General features: G+C 38.7%; 1 protein-coding gene across 1 annotated transcript in view; it reads left to right on the top strand.

Annotated features, from left to right (window-relative positions):
- Positions 1-24,353, top strand: part of LOC306760690 (neprilysin-like) — a 42,119-nt gene that overhangs the window by 12,291 nt on the left and 5,475 nt on the right. Inside the window, exons 3-14 of the mRNA XM_079246654.1 lie at positions 260-295; positions 2,900-3,061; positions 15,890-15,970; positions 16,299-16,394; positions 16,482-16,600; positions 16,706-16,774; positions 17,373-17,507; positions 18,703-18,804; positions 18,901-19,037; positions 19,125-19,218; positions 22,029-22,157; positions 24,230-24,328. Coding sequence (XP_079102780.1) covers positions 260-295; positions 2,900-3,061; positions 15,890-15,970; positions 16,299-16,394; positions 16,482-16,600; positions 16,706-16,774; positions 17,373-17,507; positions 18,703-18,804; positions 18,901-19,037; positions 19,125-19,218; positions 22,029-22,157; positions 24,230-24,328 — 1,259 coding nt within the window. The remainder of the gene's footprint in view (positions 1-259; positions 296-2,899; positions 3,062-15,889; positions 15,971-16,298; positions 16,395-16,481; positions 16,601-16,705; positions 16,775-17,372; positions 17,508-18,702; positions 18,805-18,900; positions 19,038-19,124; positions 19,219-22,028; positions 22,158-24,229; positions 24,329-24,353) is intronic.

The following is a 24,353-nucleotide window of genomic DNA, read 5'->3' on the forward strand; positions in this document are numbered from 1 at the left end:
CATTGTGTGCGTTCGCACATACCCATGAAGAAGTATATTAAAGGTTATATATAGCAGTTTTGCTGCTGTGTTGCTGTATCTCAGATTCTTGTTGATTAACACCTTTCTGACATTGTGGAAAAACTGCACGAGTAGTTTGAAGTTTATATGCAACAAAGACGATGATGGAATGAAAAATAAAGTCAGGGAATGAGTTTGATTTAATGACTGACGACTGCAAAAGTCCCACTGAATGATTTTGTTTTATGCTCTCTTGCAGATGAAATCTGTACCACAGCTGACTGCACGCAGTCAGGTAAGCAATGTGTGTGCTGTTATTTCTCTTTATTGTGGCAGTCCAAAGGCTTCGGGATTTTCTTTTCTCCAAGGAGGACACAATGGGGAAAGATGATACTGCAGCAGAAGACGGGGGGGGGGGGGGGGGGGTTTAGGCACAGAGCCTCTTCAGATGGGAATATTTCCTCAGTCAAAAGTGACCAAACAAACAGTCCTGACTGCCAAATGTGTGTCACTGCAAAAAGGGTTATTCTTGAATAATCAATGAAAAAGTATACACAAACTGACAGTGGATATGTATGCATACATGGATATGCATTTCGACATATTGGCATACTTAAAAGATGAATTATGTATTTTTAATCTACTTTCCTGCCAGCAGACATGAAATAGATACACAAGCCCAGCATTTTCTAACCCTCGCCTATCCCTCCAACTGTTTCAGTATAACATCACATTATTTTATTTATCTCTGAAAAACTGTTTATTTGTGGAGGGGAAAACAATCCTTCATTGGTAAGTAAATGAAATCCAACTCTGTGGCAGTTAACAGCAGATGCAAAATCATTTGATGCATTTTGGTGAGCCAGTGTCCTAATTCAGTCAGTTTTGATGGACAGCCCTGTCTCAGGGGATCTCTGAGATGCCTCCTGTAACTTAATTGCAGCTAAAAAAAAAAAAAGTGAAAAAAGTAACACATTTCAACTACTGGTGCTGAACTGAAACCAAGTACGGCATTTACAGTATTTAATCTCTGTGAATTCAAGGCAAGTTTTATTTGTAAAACACATTTTGTGTACAGGACAATTCAAATGGCTTAACATAAAACATTTAAAAGCATTACAACTGTCTCAAAGAAAACATTTAAAAGTAGTAAAAGGCAGCAACAAATGGCTAAAATCATCACAAAATGAACTAAAACTATTAAAAGCAAAATAAAATGTTACTAAACAGATTTTATGCATAGGTGCATGAGCAAAGAAATGGCTTTAACATGGAGTTTTTCTACATTTGGAGAAAGTTTAACCTTGACTGGCAGTTTGTTCCACTTGTTTGCAGCCTAACAGCTAAATGCTGCTTCTCAATGTTTAGTCTGGACTCTGGTCTGGACTTGTTGACCTGAGTCTTTGGATCTAAGAGCTCTGCTGGGTTTATATTGTCTGAACATCAGATTTATTCTTGACCTAAACTGTTTTGGGATTTGTGAACTATCTGTTGGGTTATCAAGTCTATCCTGTGACTGACTGGAAGATAGTTAAAGAAGTTAAAACCTGTGATGTGTTCACATTTTAGTTGTAAAGCTCCAGCAGCAGGATGAGCTGCACATGTTTAAAGCTCTTTTAGATGGTACTGTTAAAAGACCATTACAGGAATCCAGCCTACTGGAGATGAATGCATGAGTTTCTCCTGGTCTTTCTGGAAGACAATGTACACTTTTTTTTTTTTCTTGCAATGAAAAAAGCGTGGTGTCTCTGGTGTGCATTCAAAACTTTCCAGCTGGTGGTTTGTCATCTCAAATCCTTTTTTTGTTGGACCTAGATGGCAAAACAGGTTCATATATGTAAGAAAAATTTTATATAAATTTATACATATCAAAGCCCATTGTGGATAGAAAAGAAACACACAGAAAATTCCACATACAAAGTTTTTTAGTGTGCCATGCAAAAATCCATTAAAGGAGTTTTTTTTTTTTCCTTTTTTAAGAAGGAATTGAACCTGGGCCAATGGTATGTTGAAGCTTATTTTATGCATATTGCATGGCATTCATATAAGAAAGAAGCTTGTCCACTCTGAGCACACTTGAATGTTTGTTCTCACTTATTGAACAAGAGCAGTTCCATGCCGGCATCTTTGTTCATTGAAAGGAATCAGCCAGCAAAAATATAATTCAGGCTGTCATGGACTGGAAATGGGTAGTCTGAGTGTAAGGACTTATTTTTTTCAAAAACCTCCATACAGAATTAGATGTCAAACTGTTTTTTTTACTTAGTGTCACTAAAATGTGGCACCTTTTTGGCCAGGTGGCAGTTTTGCATACAGTTTCCCATCATATTGTGTTAGCCTAAATTAAATGAACTTCACTTAATAAAGAGACAGATAGAGCAAGCTTTGTGACATTGACATGTGTAGGAGTATTTCAGTCCCCCTCAGGGTATGTGAGCTGTTTCCAGTATTTAAGCTAATCAGCTGCTGGCTGCATCTCTACACACACACACACACACACACACACACACACACACACACACACACACACACACACACACACACACACACACACACCCCAGTGGTATTGTACTTCTCTAATGCTTTGTAGTAAATGTGCTGAACGATGGATATGTAAATAAGCTTTGTCTGCCCGAGTGGTGATAGAATGTTTTTTTTACTTTTACATGGTAACATGAAAGGCATCACTTACCTCCAGGCTCTGAGTGTCAAAATATGTTTTCAGACCCAAGCTAGAAGTGAAACACAACTGGCATTTTGAATGTCCCACGTTCATGGTGCTTTTTAGCCAATAATTGGTGTATTTTAGATTTCACATCATCTTGGATAACTTTTTTTTCTTTTTTTCTAAGTTCAGCGGGTATTTCTACCAGTTATTGTTTTTCCTTTCCCTCTGCAGCATCTCGACTCATTGAGAACATGGATGCTACTGTGGACCCCTGCGACAACTTCTACCAGTACGCTTGTGGAGGATGGCTGAAAAAGAACATAATCCCAGAGACCAGCTCGAGATACAGCACTTTTGACATCTTGAGAGATGAACTTGAGGTCGTCCTCAAAGGTCCAACACCTACACACTTTCCCCAATATCACAAATATCTACATGCAAAGATCTTAAAGATTTTTCTTTTTTTTTTTTTTTTTTTTTAAGTTTGCCATCACAAAATTTAATTTGGTCAGAGTTGTACAGCACTCTGCAGAAGTAAGCCTTTTTCTTTTAGTCCACTTCCTTTGAAAAAAGGGATCGATTTGAGTTGCTGAAGAGTTCGATCTAAAGACGGCTGTCCTTCAGTGGCGGCAGCTCGACAGATTTCGCAGATGCCGCAGGAGTTTGGCTTCACTTCTGCCATGTGAGCTGGGACTTGGTCAGCAGAGTTGGCATTATCTGAATGTGTGTCGACATGTGGTTCAGGTTCAACTTTGCTAAAGATGTTGACACATAGCGGTTAGCAGTTGCATGTGTGTCTCATGTGTTTTGTCTGCTTAGCAGGCATTAGAGACTTGTTAGAGTCCTCGTGTTTCAGTTGCTAGTCACCTTACACTGTGTGTGTGTGTGTGTGTGTGTGTGTGTGTGTGTGTGTGTGTGTGTGTGGTTTTATGTTTGTATGCATTTGTGTGAGGGGCCATACTGCACCTCAAGTTATCTGTTAAAAGGCCAGTCATGTTCTCAGCTGGGAACACACACTTTATGGAGGACAAACTTTCTTTGAACAACTGAACCTCTTCAGCTACCATAAACAATTTATATGCCAGACACTTTCACTTAAAGAAGGTGGAGAGGTGTTTTTCAAAAGCATTGATTTGGAAAGCTTGGAACTGAGTTATTTCTCCAATCCTGATGAGTCTAATATCAAGAATATTTACCCATTTAGGATTTTAGCAAATAAATTCTTCTTAGCAGGGATCTTCACTATCCTCTCCCTTCTTTTACTTGTTGCTAAACTTGTTAAACGCTCCTTTTCAATCATTGTGACACTCATTAAAGTTTAGAAAGGGTTGTAACTCAGTCGGCATTTGCCATTTCTTTCTGATGCTGCATAAAGTTGTGAAACTGAATCATAAATTCATTGGTGTAAAAAGTCTGACTGAATTTCCACCTCTTGGGGCTTGACAGGGATTTTATCGAACAGAAGACTCAAGTGTTGCCTACATTTCAGACAGTTCAGGGATTTTTTGCAAAATGATGCATCTGAACTTGTTTAAATTTTTTTTTATTGCACATTGCTTTGGGACAGCGCTAAACTGTTTCTCCCCTGTGCCAATACCAATGTTACATGCCTTTTAGTTCATTGCAGACCTCCATCAGTGTGGCATCATTTTCCTTTTTCCCTTTTTTTGGCAATTGAGTTGGATTATCAGGTTCATACAGTTTGATATCTGCTGTTATGAAAGGGGGGAGGACAAGCGATGACAATCAACAACTTAAATGGAAACGCTGGGCAGAGTGCAAAGGTTGCTGCTTTCTGATCAGACTTAATTGCTCAGAATTTGGTGTTTACCTCCAGAAAGGAATGGAACTCCAGAGGACTGCTCCTAATCATTCAGCAACTTGAATCTGCACCAGCCGGCAGCGTTGTGCTCATTCCTTCAGGCTGTCTCGCTTACCAGCAGAGCTGGAATGTCTCAGACTGTACAGCACACACACATGTTCAGGTTTTACTCTGCCTGAAAGGGACGTGTGGATAGGATGATCTTGAACCAGCACATGCAAGACAAGCTGTCTGCTCTCCTGTCTTGTAGCTGCTGACACACTTTGTAACAAGAAAACCTCATCAGAGCCACGAGCTCGACTCGTTAAGTAACATGAAAAATGCAACCCGTGCTCCCAGGGTTTGCTGCTGCCACCTGCACGGATATCTCCGCCCACTGCTAGACAAATCCTCTTCCTGTCAACAGCTGCAAGAGTCTGGAAACACCTGGACACTGCAGCGCTCTAGGCTGCATGACTGCAATTTAAAAAGTAATGGGGTGGGTGCTAAATGCATAGGTACATGTGTGAATGACTTGGGCATTTGCGGTTGCTTGTAAATACCTTGGATTGTTCTCTCCTGCCATGAAAGGCCATAAAGGATGCATAATGAGGATGTTTGCCCTTATTGTGACCATACCAGCTTGTGTGAGATTTATTTTTCCACCCCCCCACCCGAGGTGTGGCATACTGTGCAATAATTTGGCCAATTGACCATGAGCATTTTAATTACTAATTAGATTCAGGAAGAGGAAGGAAGCACAACAGGCAGAAAGGGCTAAAAGATTTTTTTTTTAATACAAAAATAAAAAAAGGGCTGATTTGAGAAGACTTAGAAATAATGGTTGTTGAGACACAGACCAAGAAAGAGGACTGTGAAGGGGGGGGTGGTCGCTTCAAGGATAGGTCAGACTGTGAAACGGCATGCGGTAGTCACCTCCATACTAAGCTATGAGCGCTTTTCTGTTTTTTCATGACTATTAGCTCTAAATCTCCCTGTGCTGAGGAGTTTAGCTCAGCTCAGGGTGTGCCGCATGGATCATGTTTCATGTAGTATTTGGCAAAAACCAGAGGCGTTAATAATCTGCCAAGGTAGCTGTGACACCAGCTTTAGAAGTGATGCACTTGTTCTAAAAGTCAATATCCATAAGTTAATGACTATTACTAAACCAGTCCATTTCAATGAGCTGTCACATAAAAATTCCACTCCAACCATTGCGTGGTATCACAAACACTAGTGAGCCAATTAAAATAATAAAACTGAACAAAACCACAAAGATTGAACAGAAATGGTGAATTCAACATGTTTTTGTGAGCTATAAATACCTTCATGATGGAAGCGAAAGGGGACCTCCTCTAAAGTAATCATTCCCCCCCTGGTTTGCTGTTCTACATCCAACACTTAACTGAGTACAAGACGGCTGTGTTAGATGACATCTTTCTCCACAAAGATTTGACATCTGCTATTCTGTGAACGTATTTTGTGGTCACGTCATGTTTTTCAGTATTTTAGCTTCAGTCTGTAAGATTTGGCTCGCATTAGAACAAATGTCCACTTAGAGGCAAGTTGGCACATCTATATGATGAAGGATTTTGAAGGTGAAAGAAATGAAAGTTAAAACTTATGAAGTTAACGTTTAAAAAAAAAAAAAAAAAAAAAAAAAAAATCTGAAACTGTCACCAGAGTAAGGTTTGGACTTCTCTGTAAAGGCTCTTTTTAGAAAGATGTGCTTTAATAAAAACTCAGTTTGGCTTGAAGCTGATTCTGGATAAAGTCAGCTCACTAAAATATCACTAGCAGCTTTTTAATTGTCGGTCTTGTTGCATTGTTTACACGATACAACAGATCACTTGGATAATCTGACTCTCGCAGATTATCCAAGCAATCTTCAGTGTAGTTCCACCAGTCATGTGGACACGTTTTTCATTCCCATTGCAATGTGAGAAAAGTAGCTGCTGGTGATTCTGAAACTGTTTTGCAAACCTAGTTGTAGAACAGAGTTGGCCTTTTCTCTCCTTGGTTCTTCTCTCATGTCTGTCTGCATTCTGAGAACGCCAGACAGGCGGTCATGCCACCTTTTAACCAAACTCTTGTTTGGCTGTTATTGCATCACGCTCTGTCATGTTTTTAATGTTTATTTTCCTCGTCCAGATATTGTATTTTATTTTGCCCTGTTTTATTGGCTGTGACTCATTGCTGGCAGTTCACTCAATACACTTCTCCCTCGAACTCCTTGAAAATTTTAAGCACTAAATGTTCAATTGGAGGCTGGAACATTGCAGTGAGTTGCTCAAATAATGTCCTTGGTGTGATTGGTGGCTGTAGTGCGTGCGTGCGTGCGTGCGTGCGTGCGCGCGTGCGCGTGTGCGCGCGTGTGTGCGCGTGTGTGCGCGTGTGTGCGCGTGTGTGCGTGTGTGTGCGTGTGTGTGTGTGTGTGTGTGTGTGTGCGCGTGTGTGTGTGTGTGTTCCCTTCTGCTTTACCTCAGGTCTGGGCCATCTTTTTATTTATTTTTAGTGATTTGAAGGTTGGTTTTAAATTTCAGTGTGAACTAGGTTTAAAGGACACTGCTGAGCTGGATGTGTTTTTCTGAATGCTTTATGGCCATTATTTTGCTCAGCTTGTAAGAGGGCTGAATCAAAGGGACAAATGAGATCTGTTTACACACCATAAGGGTCTTTCTGGTTCACAGAAGACTCTGCTACTGAACTAGCTGAGCAGTCTTGTTCATAAGCCAGGCTTAGGGTTAACCATAACCTCAACCTTAGACCGGAACAAAAACAAGTGCTTCAGACAGAAGGTGGTGCAGCGATGTACAGTGGAGAGGGGGCACCAAAGATTTATAACCTTTTCTTGTAGACTAGTGACCCATGGTGTACACTCTTAGCATCTTTTGCTGTATGATGCACAAAGGAGGCTCACATGGATGTAATTTGATGACTAATCTAAATAACTCCTAATTTCATACTTCTCAGAGGAAGTGATTTTAATAGGGAAACAGCTTACAAAAGCCAAGTAAATTGCTGGTGTTTGCCATGCAGAATGAAACAGAAGTACTGTTTGTACTGCAGTGCAGCATAGTGGTGTGATGTTAGCACTATGCAGCAATAAGGTTGCTGGTTCATTCCCCGGCTGTGGCGGAGGTTTGAACAGTGGCCTTTGTGTGGAGTTTGCATGTTCTCCCTTTGTATGCGTGGCTTCTCGGGCTTCCTCCTACCCACAAAACATGCAAGTTGGGTTATTTACTATGGTTAATGATCACTTATCACATGCAAGTTTGGATAAAAGCGTCTGCCAAATGACTGTAGAATTGGGTTTTAGACAAGTTGAATTTTCTCCAAGATGGTGCTCATTCCTCCAAGAAGGCCTCTCTGCTGATACAGTAGCTTTCACAGCTTACTCAAACAGGCTTGTAGGGGCATTTCCACCAGCAACAAGATGAACGGAGCTGTTGGGTTTTGTACATCAGTCTTGCAGCTTGTCTAGTAAGGACGACATTTTCCTGATTTTGCAGCCTTTTCAGAGCACAGTTAGACAGAACGATAAGAAAGGGTCACAATTTTTATTTATGAAGTTGCACCCTTGGAGAAAGTCACCTTGGTCATTTTTGGATGATTGAATCCTCCTATAATCAATTTAGAGGGTTTTTGTTTCATCAATTCTGTCACAGAAAAGCTTATTATGTGGCTTTATTTTGTTTTTCTTGCATAGACTAGGGATCAATGAACCTGAAAGTTCCACTCAAAGTGCTTCTCTTCAGACCCTTTGAAAATTACAAACTGGACCAGAAAATGTCTTGTATAACCAACTAGAAAACAAATCCACAATGCTTATCTCATACAAAGCCAGTTTCATATGATAAATCTAAGAGAAAATTAAGCTTTAACATGGTAATTCAGGGAGGTTTTTAATGGAGATGTTCTCCTTTACTGGATATTTCATAAGCAGTCTTTACTCATCCATACATTGGTTCCTCACAGTTGATTAAGCAGTTCACTCCTTCCAAACATTCAACTGCTTTTAGTTTTGGCTGCTTCTTGTAATAAATGGTATTTTCTTCATCGCACAACTGAGTCAAACCTAGTAACACTAAAAACATGCGGCAAATGGTCTGCAGAATGAGAAGCAATCAACGTTAGACTGGGAATGCACAGGGATGCTTTAAAATTTGAATTCTGGATCATGCTGGTCAAATGCATGTGGTATCTGTGCCAGTTGATGTTGGAGAATCCATTCACAAATGGCTTCGAACATGCACACACATCGGATGAGCTACCACTCTGCATGTGGTTGTGTGAAAGAGAGTTAAAATGTGAAACCTTTGCTGTGGTTAAACATTAGCACCAGGCAGTCAGTAATCCAATCTCGCACACATGATCTGTGCCCTTTTGCAGGAAGCGCCCTGTGAAGGGTCTCTATCTCAGGACTTCATTACAATTAAATGAGCACATAAATAGTGCTTACATGGTAATGAGAAAATGGGAGGATTAGAGAAATGAAAGGGCAGAGAGGCTGAAGTGAGGTGCATTCATGCAGGATGTGAAGCCAGTGATTTTTGGGAAGGATTTCTTTGAAGTATAAAGAAAATAAGAGGGTTCATTTTGAAAGTGAGTTATAAAGACTAGTGTATCTGGAAAAGACTTTGTTCAAGCTCTGTGCTTCAGCATATTCAGTTTAATGTACAGAACACTACTCTGTGCTTCCAAATGTCAGCTTCAACTTGTTGAAGCTGACAATTATGGCTATGTCAATACTGAAAGCTTTCTTGAGGCTTTTCACACATAAAACTGCAAGGCTGGAAGTAACTGAACACTCGGCTACAAAATGTCTCTTGGGCAAATGCGTGTTTTGGCACCGGTTTATCAAAAAAAAAAAAAAAAGCCTGCATGGATCAGAAAAGATTGCATGTGGAACAATGCAAGTTGTCTGTCCAAATGAGTAAAAAGCTGCAAGGGACAATGTGGCCTCATTAAAACACGAATAAACCATCAAGAATATATCTGCATTCATTTTAGGCTACCAGACCTGTAAGATAAGTGCAAAAGTGTGTGTTGCTCAGAATAACCTCAGAAATTAAGACGACTCATAAGTGCATCTTAATCTAGGATCTACATTTAAAGGTACAGAAACAATTGGCAAGTAAATGTGTCCAGAAGAATTTTTTTTTTTTTTTTTTCCCCCCTGATCTGAGCTTTGGTTTTTACCTCTAAGGTCTTGTATTCAGCAGGAGTTGGGGATTTATTATTGCTTCTTTTTTTCCCCATTGAGTTTTTTTGTTTCTTCCTTACGTGACTGGTTGATACTTAAGTCTATTCTGTAGATTCAGCACACATCTAACATATTTTATATGATCTACAGGAAAGATGGGAGCGCAATAGTCGGGAGCAAATCATTCTGTACAGTTTGTATTATGTAATTCATGTTGTTTGCCTCACATGCCTTCCCTTTGCCTTGGATATTCATCTTCCATATTTAAAAAAAAAAAAAATGTATTTCATCATTTATATTGTTGACCAGCTCAGAAATCAAGTTAAAGGTGGTAGGAGAAAGTATTAGTGGTAGTTTTTGGGGAAAAACAGAACACACACTGCTTGATTCTGAGGGATCACCATACTTTGAATCGCAGTTGAGCTTGATAGACATAAAACCAATCATTTTAGAAAAGTCTAAAATGTTGTTTTTCAGTCCCGTTTATTCCACAGGTGACTAAATTTATCTTTTATCACATTTAATTGCAATCAAGATGTGAAGCAATATAATAAATAAATGCTCCTAGAACACATCTCCTACCTCATGTAGGTCATAGCACAGTAAAAATGTTTAGATGATTGCTTTTACCACAGCTCTCTGGATCATGTCATAATGTTGTAAATCTTTAGGTAAAAGTTGGGCAATAGATGCTGTCATAGCTAATAATTATGCAAAGTTGTGGTTATAGAGCAGCAGTCTTAGCTATGGTCTGTTCCGTCTATGTAAATTGGCACTATACAATTAGTTATCTAAAGGCACTTTACTGGCAAAATCAGTTCAATGCAGTTAGTTGTGATCTCATGTAAAGCATATCCATACTGGTCCAGTTTATAATAACTGTGTTCATACATGCAAATTCATTAAAAAGATCCTAGCAAAGGAAAACCAATGGATTATATAAAATCTAGTCCTTGACTGAATTGTCCGTCCTGAGTATGCATGCACTAGGTGGTGGCCATGGCAGGAAAGGGGGAACCGGCCCCACCAAAAAAGAACGAGGAGGGAAAAAAAAAAAAAAAACTGTGGCAGGACCCAGCTCATGGAGCGCAGCGATCTGCTGTGACTGGTGTGGGTGCAGAGGATTGCACAGAGGGATCAACAGACACCAACTCTTAGCAAGGTAGACCTGCTGGGAGATGAGAAGAAAAAGGAAAGTTCATGCCAATATTGTCACACTTGGAAAATGTAGAGCAGTGCGGCAAAGAGAAGATGTATATGGGATGTACCTGAGAGGTTCAAACCAATTGTAGCATAACTAATGGATTGCTAAACTACCTCAAACTATGAGATTATCTAAAAGATTTTAAACTTGGTCCCAGAGAAAGAGCGGGTGTGTTCCCATCAAACCCAGTCTTGTTTCCTTGTGAGAAATGCATTTTTATATCCTCCCATTCTACTTTTACAAACTCTGGGGTACCGCAAGTCACTCATAAGCTCTGTTGTGCTACTGCTTTGCTACAGATATTTGTCCAAAGTACAATTTTTTTTTCTATACATAAAATCTAAATATCAGGAGTTCCTTAACCCATTTTAATTGCATTTTTACCATTTTTATCTCAACACTATTTTTCCCGTTTTCAAAATTATCAACAAGTGAGGAAAAAAATGTCTCCCTTTTACCTTTTTTTTTTTTTTTTTTTTTTTTTTTTAAATCTCAACTTGGTGACAAGAGTGATGTCTTGTGCACTCAGGGGAAAGTTTCTTGTCAGCTTTCTGTGTAATTTAAGATCCATCCTCTTCCTGTATTGATCCTGGTGCTGCTTTGAGATGAGGAGCGTGATGGTGTGTATCTGTTGATGCAACATTTGAGATAACACTGACTGACAGGCAGTGCCAAAGTCATGTTTAGATCTGTGAAGCCTTGTCAAAGTCAAAGGGTTGCTCTACTTGCATGATAATCCTCTCTGATAAGTATTTTCAAAGTTTGTGTTTTGAGAGGTTTTTTTTTTTTTTTCTTGCCAAGAGACAAATGCAAGGCGCAGTGGAAAAAAATCACCATGTCTGAGTCTGAAGCACTTTAACAACTTTTGAAAGATTTATTAAAAGCAATTGGTTAAAAAAAGCCAAACAGTTGTATTTGTCTGCAAATATTTGCTTATAAAAACCAAATGCTTGCATCTAACAGAAAAGGAGAAAATCCTCTTTGCATAGAAGCGTCTTTAGTCTGCTAAAATGAAGTCTGTGTAGCATGAGGCGGTGAAAATGGCGTGCTTAACCCTCCTTACAACAGCTCATTACTTGCTCGCTCATCAAGTTTACTTTGGAGACTATGTAGGAGAGGAGAGTGGGTGAAGTCTACCCTTTTAATCGGCCATCAGCTAAACACACTTAAGATTCATGAAAGCTACCTATATGAAATTTTACACAGATCAACTTTTAATGAGCCTTAATCCAGGATCAATATTTAATTGCTTCCATGTTGGGTCAGGTCCTGCCTGCACTAATCCTGCTGGCAGTCCTGTTTTAGTGCTATCACCATTACTTATGCTGCTCTGTTGCAACCAGTTGGCCTTGATGCTTTGGGAATGGTCAGGCCATCACTGTCTGACTTCTTCTTCTCTCAGAATTAAACATGAGTGACTGCAAGTGAACAGTTGTGAACTTTAAGGAGCACCTTGCCCTCGTCCGTGTTGAGGCATCAAATGAGCCCCACAAAGCTGCTTTTTATATTTTTGGATATTGTTGGCTTGGATCAATGTATGAAATGTAAGCGTAAAAACTGGGAAGAAAAAAAAAATTCTTTTTGGAGCCCTTCAAAGTTTTAATGTTTTCAGTTATGCAAAGCATATTTAAATGGAGCACATGCTCATTTACCATCAAATTAATGAACGCTGTGGTGTAATGTAGGCTTTATATAATTACATGCCATTTCTTTGCTTGAAAAGCATGGTTGGTTTCAGAGGTGTTGGCTGGTTAATGCTGTTTTCTATCCCATATGTTGTCTATTGAACAAAAGTGACAAGCAAACGTGCTTTAATCGAAAACCCTAGTTTTTGCATTCAGAAGACAGAAGGGAGGGTGAGAAACTGGTACATGCATTGTTCTGAAGCACGTAATGCAGCTCAACGTGGCTGGCAAACCTGATTGTGTCTGCACTCTATGAATGCAGGGGACATGCACCGTCTGAGATGTTAAACCAGTTGACACCAGTGTAATCATGGAATCTTAATTCTTGACGAGGCCCCCCACCCCTAGGAAATACTAAAACCAGGCTAAAGCCAAACAGTGATGTTAGAAACCTAATGAGTTTCCTCCAAGACTGTTCACAATGCATACATGTATGACTATTTACATATACATCTAGGGAATAGGTTTGTGATATAAATGTCCAATGACATTGGGTTTTAAAGTATAAACTGCACAATGGTGGTTATTTTCTTCCAAGCTATCATAAACAATAGAAACAGCAATCATGAGTTCAGCCATTTACACACATTTTGCATGTACTGGCAGTTTATTACAAGGCAGTTGGACTTAATAGAGGTTTACATCATGTAGTATTCATTTCACAATGTCTTTAAAGCATTCAGTTACTGATTAAAACAAAACCAAGTCTCCAGGCTGTTGTAAACAGAAAAGACTGAACACAAAACTGGCAAAAGAACATTTATCTCTGTTCAGAGGTTAAGAATGAACTGTCAGGCTCAAATAAATGATCTGTCTTGTCAATTATGACCTATTTGTTGTAGAAATTATATATTTTCTCTATTAACCTTCAGAATAACTAAGTAGAGCCGTGTCCTCGACAAGTGCCAGGTTTTACATCAAAGCAATTGGACAAAAAAAAAACATATGCTGTCAATCATAACTAGTAACAAGTTGCTGGTGTGACAAAACAAGCTGTTTTCTCTTTTTTTTTTTTTTTCTTCCCTTCAAAGACCTGTTACCTACCCCCACCCGCTCTTGCTTTCATGACAAGCTTATTCAATATTTGTGGTTACTTGTTAAAGTATGCAGGATTATTTATTTTTTTGTCACTAAAGCACAAACAGAAGCTGAACCCAAGCTGTTATGAACGCACAAACAGTCTACCTGAATTACAGTCATAATTGTCTTTCACTGCAGTGGTTTTCAGCAAACTCTAAAACTGGAGATGTTGGCGTGGGTGGATGTTAGACTGAGGCTTGATGATGTGAAGATTTATCTCATTTTTATGTGTTAAGTGACAGCATCTCCTGAGGGAAATGTTACTCCATTGCTCTACAATATACAAGTGAGTACCTTGGGGCAACACAGGAAGAGTGTACTGGTTCCATTGTCCTTCCTCTCTGCTGAACAGGTTTACAAACCCAACACTTATCACTCATTTTGATTAGCTGTCTTCCTAGAAACACTATTCAGCCTGAAGCTGAGCTAACTGGCGTCTATATGACCACAACAGGTGTTGAAGAGGCAATGAATATGGGCAATAAAAACAAGCAGTGGTGTTCACTCTTGTTTTCAAATGGCCCTTATACTATGTCCCCTTCAGATTTGTGGCTCTTAGGAGAGGAAGTGCCTTTTACTTAAGTAAATATTTTAACACCACTTTGTAAAATTAACCTGAAGGAAGCAAATGTCTTGTATTTAAAATGTTAAAGTATTAGAAAAAAAACAAACAAAAAAACGTATGGAAATGAAATTATTCATTATAGAAAACAAAGCTTTTAATTTCATTTATTTTACAAAATTCTCCCAAAATGCAGCATCAATGTTTGTTGGAGAAAAGTATAGTATTCACTTCAAAAGCTTTTAGCTGCACATGGCATTATCTGCATGAAATTGTTTACTGACGTTATTCTGTCTCTAAAATTGTTCAAGAAATCTGACCAACTCCTTTCCGTAGAGCTTAATTTCAAGTAAGTTGAAGAGTTTGGGCTATCTCCACAGCATTATAATAAGGGTTAAGGTCTGGGCTTCTTCACTGGGTCATCTCAACACTTGGATATTTAATTTCAAGTAAGTTGAAGAGTTTGGGCTATCTCCACAGCATTATAATAAGGGTTAAGGTCTGGGCTTCTTCACTGGGTCATCTCAACACTTGGATATTTTTCTCTTTCAGCCATTCTGTTGTAAATTTGCTGATGTACTCGCTTAGTTGTCAGTCAGTCTCCCATTTGACTGAGGGATCATGGCTGACTTAATAGCTGCAATATGTCTGGGTCCTGGTACAGCAGGTAAGACCAGGTCGTCACTGTGCTTCCCCGCTGGTATGAGGTGTTTTTGTGCTGAGAATTTTATCTCCAAATATCTCTGCTGTGGATTTTGTCTGTCTAAAGGACATTAGTGCAGGAGTCTTGTGGTTTGTTGATGCAAAGGTAATTTAAGCTGTGCTATAGTCCTAACACTTTCAAAAGAGCTATACGTGTTTGGTCAATTTGCTAATTGCGCAGTTATGAACCTAAGCATGTAACATGCCAACTAAGGGCTGCAGGGTCTGAGTTACAGCTCTTGGAGGTTTTTTTTTTTTTTTTTAAACAGTTGTCCAGTTTTTTGTAGTCTGAATGTTTCCATAATTTCTCACCTAAAAAGTGGAGGGTACAAAGCTGCTTAATGATTATGAAAACATTTACTTTTTTTTTTCAGTTTCATAGTTTCAACTATATTTGTACAAACTGTTTGGAAGTTGATAACTTAAACTTATGATTTGCATTTAAACAAAACAGTTAAATTGTCTAAAATGTAATTAATGGAATAGAGCAAAAATTGCATAATAAGACTTAAGTTCTTTAAATCTCTAAGTAGTGTAGCACCTCCTTTACTATGACTCCAATATTTGGAGCTTATAATTTGCATAACAGCTGCTGTGCTTGTCCAGTATAGATCTTTAGACATAATATTCAGACTTTGTAAGAACTGCCACATGCAAAATATCTGTTGCTTTCAGGAGGCTACAATATGTTTATGAAAATAGAATGCTTTACTCTTTCCATTTTAAAACATGCCTGTTTTTGTTCTTGAATGCGCTCTGTTGGGAGGCTTCTGAAAATCTCCTCTGATTGTACTTTCTGACAAAGTCCCTAGTTTAGAATAATTAAATGCCTTAAAGCAACAGTCTCTTTTGAACTAAGATGAAAACAACTTCACATCCTACTCGCAGTCCCCCAGTTCACATTACCTCAAGTACACTCATTGCACTCTTTTCTATTTGTTTCCCTTCTTCATACTTGCTCTGTTTATGCTCTGTTTGCAGGTGTCCTTGAAAAAAAAGTGGAGGGGGAAGCTGATGCACTCACCAAGGCTAAGACCCTTTATAAGTCCTGTACCAATGAGAGTGAGTCAGCAGGCACACGATGTTAAGATCTTTTTTTTTTAAATTTTTTTTTTTAACATTGAAGGTTATCTGCATTCAGCTTTTATTGCCAAACTATCATTAAAACTCATTAGTTTTCATTATGAGAATTGCAGTCTGGCAGCTTTACAACATTGTGCGGCAGACTTAAAGTATCTGGGCTTAGAAGTAGTAAAATCAAATGAGTCTGAAATCTCACCAAAATTGGAATGAATTATGCTTGGATAAACTAAATAAATGCAGGAGGAGCTTCCACAAATATTTGAATTGTATCCCCCCAGAAGTAACTTTTTCTTTTTTTACTTTTAAGGTTTAATTGAGCTCAGAGGAGGAGCCCCTTTACTTGACATGCTGCATGACATATTTGAGTGGCCCATAGCTGTGGACAACTGGGAGACTACCTTTGGTACAGAAGACATTTTCAGTGATATCACAGCATGATGACATTTGTGGGCCTTTTTTCTAAACTTCTCCCTCCATCTTATTTCTTCAGGGAGAACCTGGAGATTGGAGGATGTCATTGCCAGGTTAAACGAGAGATATGGGACTCAACTCTTGGTTAACTTCTTTGTCGGCACAGACGACAGAGATTCCAAGTCACACATCATACATGTATATGGACTTCTGTAGCTGAGAAGCTCATGTCTCTTTATTCATTTTCATATAGTTACTTTAACATCACTCATTCAACCTTTCTTGCTGAATATTTTTTGCCAGTTTGACCAGCAGACAAGCCTTGGCCTTTTGTCCAGAGATTACTACGCTTGCATTGGGCCCTATGCAGAGGTGCACATTAAATTCCACATTCACACACACATGCACTTGTAGCATAATTAATACACTATGAAACCAACTCCAGGCATTCATTTGGTTCAGTGCCATGGAGTCTGGTTCCAAATCCCCTGGAGCTTGTTCTGGAAAACCCAACGGATGAGGGCATCTACTATATCATCATGAAAATGATTTTAACCTTTGCTTATGTGCACACTTTGTGCAGTCAGTCAAGTTTATTTATATAGGACATTTAAAGCAGCCGCTGCTGACCAAAGTGCTTCACAAAACAGAGAATACAGATGAAATTGTTACAAGTATGACAAGTTAACATATTATAAGCAGTTGTGAATGTAATGAACTAAAAAAGAAGCAGAAAGTAGTGATTAAAATTTTAGAGGAAAAAACCCAAAAATTGGTTCTGTCTAAATCCAGACCAGATGTGCTGCGATTGAAGCAGACATCCTCTGCTCTGGTTTTTACAGTTCATAACTGACTGTTGATTGGTATGTAGAAAGCAGTGCTTACAGTAACTAAACTAGTCTGAGTGTATATGTGAATATGTATCACTTCATTTTGTTGAAAGACACATTACCAAGTTTGTGTTTCACAGGCATGTCGGGCCTACGAGCAGTTTATGATTGACCTGACCAAACTGATCCGCTCTGACAGAGCACTGAAGATAAATGAAACCAGTATTCGAGAGGAAGTAACACGAGTTATGGACTTGGAGAGGGACATTGCCAATGTAAGCATGCATACTGACAGAGAAAAATGAATATTAAATATACATTTTTGCTTTTTGTAGGAAGACGATCTAACTGCAGCTATGCCTCGATTCCATATGGCAAATCTGCAAAGCACCTCTGGAACTGTACAAGTGACCAACAACATGTAACATAACTGATTCTAAACATTTCTCACGTACTCTGCTTATATTTCCATGAGAAACGGCACACTGAGTAATTGCGTATCAGCCAGCATATTTGCTGGAGGCTTCTCTGACCTCCCAGTGGCACACATGTCAATCATCTGATTGACACAAACACAACAGTGTTGTTTGGATGGCCAGCAAAATACTAGTATTAAATAATGACTGAAGTCATGGAGTCTGTTGAATAATTTTACTTCTGGGCTGTACATTAACCAGAAAATGTTTCATTGCCTCTGTGGCATGTTTATTTAGTCAGTGATTTATGATGCCATTAACCTTTTGATGGCTCCGATAGATCATGGTTGTTTAGAATCGCAACATTAAATGTATTATCCTCCTCTTTAGAGACAAGCGACTCACGCACCCCTTGTCATCACTTCGAGCCAGCTTGTACGCTCATGCTCTGACAAAGATCGGATCGAGTCATCCTCTATTTAGGCTCACCCATTGAGCCCCTTGTACATTAACTTCCAGAAAATGCGTTGGCGGCAGCTCTGTTAAACTGACTGCTTAATATTTTCACTTTTCTAATGCCATAAAACATGTTATGAAATATCTGTCCTGCAAACAATGATACTCCATTGTCCAAAGGAAAAGACAATATTCTTGAATTATCTGCTCAGCTCCACACGTCTTTTTATAAGCCGTATGACCTTTGTCACCCCCTTGTAGTCCAAACTTCAGCGAACGTGTCAGACGAGCTGTGAGCCAGTCTGATCCCAGCATGACTTTCCTCAGACATCAACAGGTTTCTGCTCTTCAGTTTTGTCATTGGGCCTCTGGCTTGGTCTCTGTTTGGCACTACACAGATACGCTTCACTTCCCCTCCAACCGCTTCTCATTTTTATAAGGCAGTCTAACCGTTCACACTGTGACATTTACAGACTTGAGGCCTTTTGGGAGGCTAAATATGTTTGATGCTTCTTGAGCTGCACTGAAAGCGGACATGTTAGAAAGTAACACAGCTGCAATGGCCTTCTTGATTTTAGTCTGTCTTGCTCTTTTTGAGGCCACTGATACTCCAGAGGATCGGAACAATCCAGTGTTGCTTTATAACAAGATGGAATTGGGAGACCTAAACGCCAACTTCACTCTTGAGGTTGAATCACAGGTAGAAATAAACTCTTTGCCTATCAGATTCTGTTTGCATTATACCTTTCTCATCCATGTTTTTTTCTTCTCTCTTTGTGTTTTACTCATCCTGAAGGTGTTTGACTGGAGTTACTTCACAGCTAAGATAATGGATACCGTCAACATCAGTATTCCTGACACAGAGAAAATCATAAACTACTCCCCCAACTATTACAGAAGGCTCAATCTCGTCTTGGCTAAATACACAAAGAGGTGTGTATGTTCATGAGTATGTAGGTGTGGTTGTGTGTAGCTTTGTGTGAGTAGGAAAACTTTTGTGACTCTGCTTTGTTTCCTTAGGGATCTGCAGAACTACATGGTGTGGCGTTTTGTCATGAACATGGTGGTGGGCCTGAGCAAAGCTTACAGAGGCACAAGGAAGCCTTTCCGCAAGGTACAGCAATTACACTGGTTTTGACGAAGATGCTTTTTAGGTGCACTGTCTGAAACATATTGTTAGGCTGTTTTTGTTTTCTTCCCCCAAAGCAATAGTTGAGCAGATTTTAATTAAACATCCATTTTTTTTAACAAGCCCACCCTTCCCAAATGTGAGCTGTGCAGTTTTAGCTGCTTCATGATGGATCTTGAATTACTCAAATTGGCTTCCAATCCTCTTAAAAATGAATAACAAAATGTAAAGCTTCTTGGTACAGAGGAAATGATTAAGTTCCCATAGGTCTGTCACATAAGCATGTGTGGACGGCGTCGTCTGTCCGTCTGTCTTTGATTATAAATGTTGACTCGTTTGGTATTTTCTCTGCGACGGTGTTCAGCTGTTAGACATGACACTGAAGTGTGATGTAAAACAAACTCTGGAAATCTCTCTGCTGAATCTATAGCAGGCATCTGCAGTGAAACTACACCCAACATTACATACATGTGAATCTTCTGCTGCTTTATTTGAGTGACAAGCTTAGAAATATTTGCTTTGTGCAAAGTTGACGAGTTATTTTTTTTTTTCCCCAAGAAATATGATTTTAAGTTTTCTTAATCGGGTTTTCATGGAATTCAGATAAACCACGGATCAGAAATTGACCAGCTGACTAAGCAAAGTACTCGCAACTAATCGCAGCAGGTGGTTTTCATGCAGACTTTTAGTTCAATATGCAGTCATTGACAAAGTCGAGGCTTGATACACATAAATACAACCCCAGCTATTCATTATTAGATCATTTAACAGGTTTTTGTAGCTGTGCCAACCATCACTGTTTGGTGTACTGCTTATGTCAGAAGTGCAGGTGCAGCTGATTATAGTCCTACAAAAACAGTTTTGAAGTTATTAATGCTCAATTCAGGTTAAGATTCAGAGACGCAGAGCCTGTGGATGCCAACCCCAATGCCGTCAGTGGTGACTGTCATTGTCAGTATAGTTGTTTAGAACCTCCTGAGTAGCCATGTTACACTTGGAAGAGTCATTTGATTCAGTCGCTTTGCCAGCATCTCATCTTCCCAGTTAAGGTATCTAACCCAGCTTGCAACCAGTTAGATGGATGAGCTGACAAAGTTTGTTCACAATAACAAGTTGATTTGATTTTCAGCAATTTCAAGCCAGTTTAAAGTTTAGAGTTAAACAGTTCATTGAACATGTGGCTCATTTTTCCATGGTGTATTTTCAGTCAGTTAGGCTGAATGGCAGGCTTATCAACTTGTTTCAGAGCCCATTTTAGGAGTGACAGGATTGACTGATCAGCCAAAGCCATTGTGCAGGTTAGACTTGATCAACTTGGTGTGTAGAATTATTTTACATGTTTTATTGTCAGTTGCTAATGATGGATACTGTTCAAATACATTGACATGATTGTAGGAACAGCTTGAATTAGTTATTTGCTCCAATGATCAGGGGCCCTCATCTGTTAACCTTTCATCAAGCTGCTTTTTCTGTTTTGCATTAACTATTTTTCAACAAAGTTGCTGATCTAGTATTTGCTACATTTAGTTAAGCACAACAATGACTAACTAGACTTAAATGCTTACATCAGTATGCTATCATCTATTTTTTTTTTTTTTTTTTTTTAAATTGGCAAAGGATCAAATGAGTAAGATGCTGAGTACTGAGTAACATACTGAAACCATCCTGAATCAGTCAGGCTCTAATAAACCAATTCTGTGTTGCTTCCAACTTGATGAGGAACTTACTCCATTAGTATTATGTGCAGGGTATCCTCAATGGGTTAGTTGTTTATAAATGTCTAAATGATCTCTGGTATCTTTAGTTATTTAACCGCTTCTTAAAATATGAGTCCTCATGGACCCTGAGGTCCTCTGATTGCTGTTCTTAAAATCAGGGCTAAATCAACGGCAAGGCTTAACCTCCACTACCCTCCTCAGAACAGCCTGCATGAGAGCCTCAGAGCTGCAGAGACTGTTTTTCAAAAGACTCAAGATGTACCTTTTCTAGCCTGCTTTTATTTGTCTTTTTTTTTTTTTAATTTTTTTTTCTTTGAGTGTTTGAGTTTTTGTTTTTTAATTGTTCTTTTCAATTTGCAAACATTTTAACAAGTAAAGCACAATGTACAGTGAAGTAATAAAGTAATAGCTCCAAAGTAAAAATGATTACCAGATGACAAAATGAAAGAAGTGAAATGATAGTTCAAGGTTGCTCTTCAAGAAGGGCTCTATTATTGTTTGTGGCTGTTTTTTTTTTTTTTTTTTTTTCTTTTTTTTTTTTTTTAATACAATAATTCAGCTAAAGAAATCTAATACATCTGTAATGTCTAGATTTGATCATAGCTGATTTTGTTTATGGTAATTATGGTAAAATAGTATATTTTATCAGTCAAACTTGGATGACATTCTTCCATCTTTCCTCCATTCCTTCAGTTTATGAATGAGCTTTATAGATATGACCTATTTACTGTTGACAACAACTGTCAATATGCAGCTCGAGCAATTTGCATTAAAGTGGTGAAGGGTGCCTATTGCACTGAAAAAACATGCTTTCTGACTAGTTTGTCTTGTGACAAATTGTAAAAGATAATATTTTGAAGTATATTTTTCACTTGGATTATTCACCTGCATTTTTTTTTATAGCTCTTCCCTAATCTTCCCAATTATTTCACTACTGCTCTACTTCTCACAAAGTCCAAAGTATAATTGAAAAGTATTTCAGGCATGCAAGTAAAGAATTGCCATGGGCCTCTTTAACCAATATGCTGATTAATCTTTTATCTCTAATTGATTTGTGTGTTGTTGCTTTCCCTGCAGGCTCTGTCAGGCACAACTTCAGAGACAGCTGTGTGGCGGCAGTGTGCACTTTATGTTAATAACAACATGGATAATGCTGTCGGACGGTTGTATGTGCAGGAAGCCTTCTCTGAAAAGAGCAAAGAACTGGTCAGTAGAGAATGAAATGGGCTTTGAATATATAGATCTATGTAGATTGAAGGATAAAAAGCTGTACCCAACAGCTTTCCTAGCACTGTGTGTTCTTCATCAAATGCTGTGATCTCTCCATTATTGACGTTTTGAACTGATACCATTGACATGCATCTGCAGGGAAACCCAAAAGATGTGTGGGTGTTTTATGTATTCAGTCATTTATGCATACTGGGTAAAAACATGTGTTTTGGGCTCAGCTGACTAAGTGTGTTTTGTCACCTCCATATTTTGTTTCAACTCTATTCCAATATATTTATGCTTGCATCTACCAAAAGCAGCTGAACAAGGTGTCCTTGTTATCATGCTCACACCACCCACACTGTAAATCTCAACTTTGTGTGTGTGTACAAGCTTTGGCACGTGACTGTTTGTGTGTGCGCGCATCAGCTTGTATGTGTGAGAACCTATCTGTCTTAATTCTAAGTGTCTCGGATACCATAAATTTCTGTCACCCTCACGGTGTTTGCCTACTCTGGCATTTAGAGCTCACATCCAACTCGTGTGTACGTGTGTGTACGTGTGTGTACGTGTGTGTACGTGTGTGTACGTGTGTACGTGTGTGTATGTGTGTGTGTGTGTGTGTGTGTGTGTGTGTGTGTGTGTGTGTGTGGTTAGTGACAATTGACACGCAGCTGTTTTGAGCATGCAAGTACAAATCATCGCCTATGTCCTCCATTGCATGGCCATGCAGTAAATGCATGTGAGTGAGTTGTCCTGCAGCTTTTGCTCATGCTTTACTCCACATAAACCTCTGTAAGCCATGCAGCAGAACTTGTGTGAGATGTGCTCAGTGTTAACTAGTTCTAATGCAACAATGGGAGTTGTAGTTTTTCCAGTTCTTTTGCTTCTTTCTTGTACCCCAGTTTACTGTATTCAAATATTTGGGTAAATATCAAGTTATATAACAATGTAGCATTGCCAGGATAACTCTTTATATTTATACAGTAAACAATCTTATTTATGTGTGGAAATTGGGTAACCAAAGAAGAAATTCAGTTTCCACAGAAAGACTTGCCATTTAACTTCTGACAATCCTGCCCATTTTGCTGCTGGACATTGTGGTTGCTTATGCAATCTGTTCAGTGTCCAACAATCAGCCGTCCAGTGTGATACATTCATTAATAAGAATTTGAGTGTGATTCTTTTGTTTATTTCTAAACTGCAGCTTTAAAGTGAAAACAGAAAATTTTAAGTGGATTATGGTTTTTGTGATTAAACAGCATTTCATCCACATGACTCTGTATTAAAAAGGAATTTTAGAAGAACCTTAGTGTGGTTGCTGCCAGGTTGTGGTAAAGAACAGCTTGTTCAAGTGGTGAGTCGTGTTACTGAGGCTTCTGCTCATCAGCAATGCCTCTTGTTGTAATCTGAGGAGAATAGATGTTTTTCCTATTTTTTTTTTTTTTATTATATGCTGCTGTCATTCTGTTGGCTTGTGTACTTTCAAGGAATCATTCCATGTTTTGGTTTGTTTGTGGACAAAATGTTTGACCAGCCTCATGAGATGCACAGCATCATCCCACCATGGCAGCCTCAGTTTGTATCTCTGCATGTTGTAACATTTTTTTTACAGGCTGTAACACCAGAGGAATACTTCATAGAAACTTTGAACTGGCACTACTGCTTCCCCCAAATGGGAAAACTGGGCTTTTGATGACCATATGCTATGGGAATTAACAAAATTTAAGATCTCATTATCTTTAAGCTGCCAGTATTCATTGTTATGCAAAGATATGACTGTTACTGTCAGCATAAAAATATTTGTTCATTTGCTCTTTTTTTGTGTGGCTTAAAAAGAAATGGACAAACTTGTTTGCGTTCTATTATTTTATATATATATATTTCTCTCATCGATGATTTTATGATTTATGATTTTTTTTTTTTTTTTTTTTTTTTTTAAAAACCCATTGTGAATAAACTACATTTTCTTAGGTAGTGGAGATTTATTTTTCATACTGTCATCTTTTTGTTGTTGGTTATTAGTGACACATCTATACTTTCTGTTTGTATGCATGTGTGGAGATTAGATGGAGGATATGATAAAAGAAATTCGAGAGGTGTTTATTAGTAACCTGGATGACCTAACCTGGATGGATGCAGAGACCAAGAAAGCAGCCGAGGAGAAGGTAAGATTAGATTTATAAAAATGTA

Source organism: Telmatherina bonti (genome assembly GCF_933228915.1).
Source record: "Telmatherina bonti genome assembly, chromosome: 9".
Taxonomy (NCBI): domain Eukaryota; kingdom Metazoa; phylum Chordata; class Actinopteri; order Atheriniformes; family Telmatherinidae; genus Telmatherina; species Telmatherina bonti.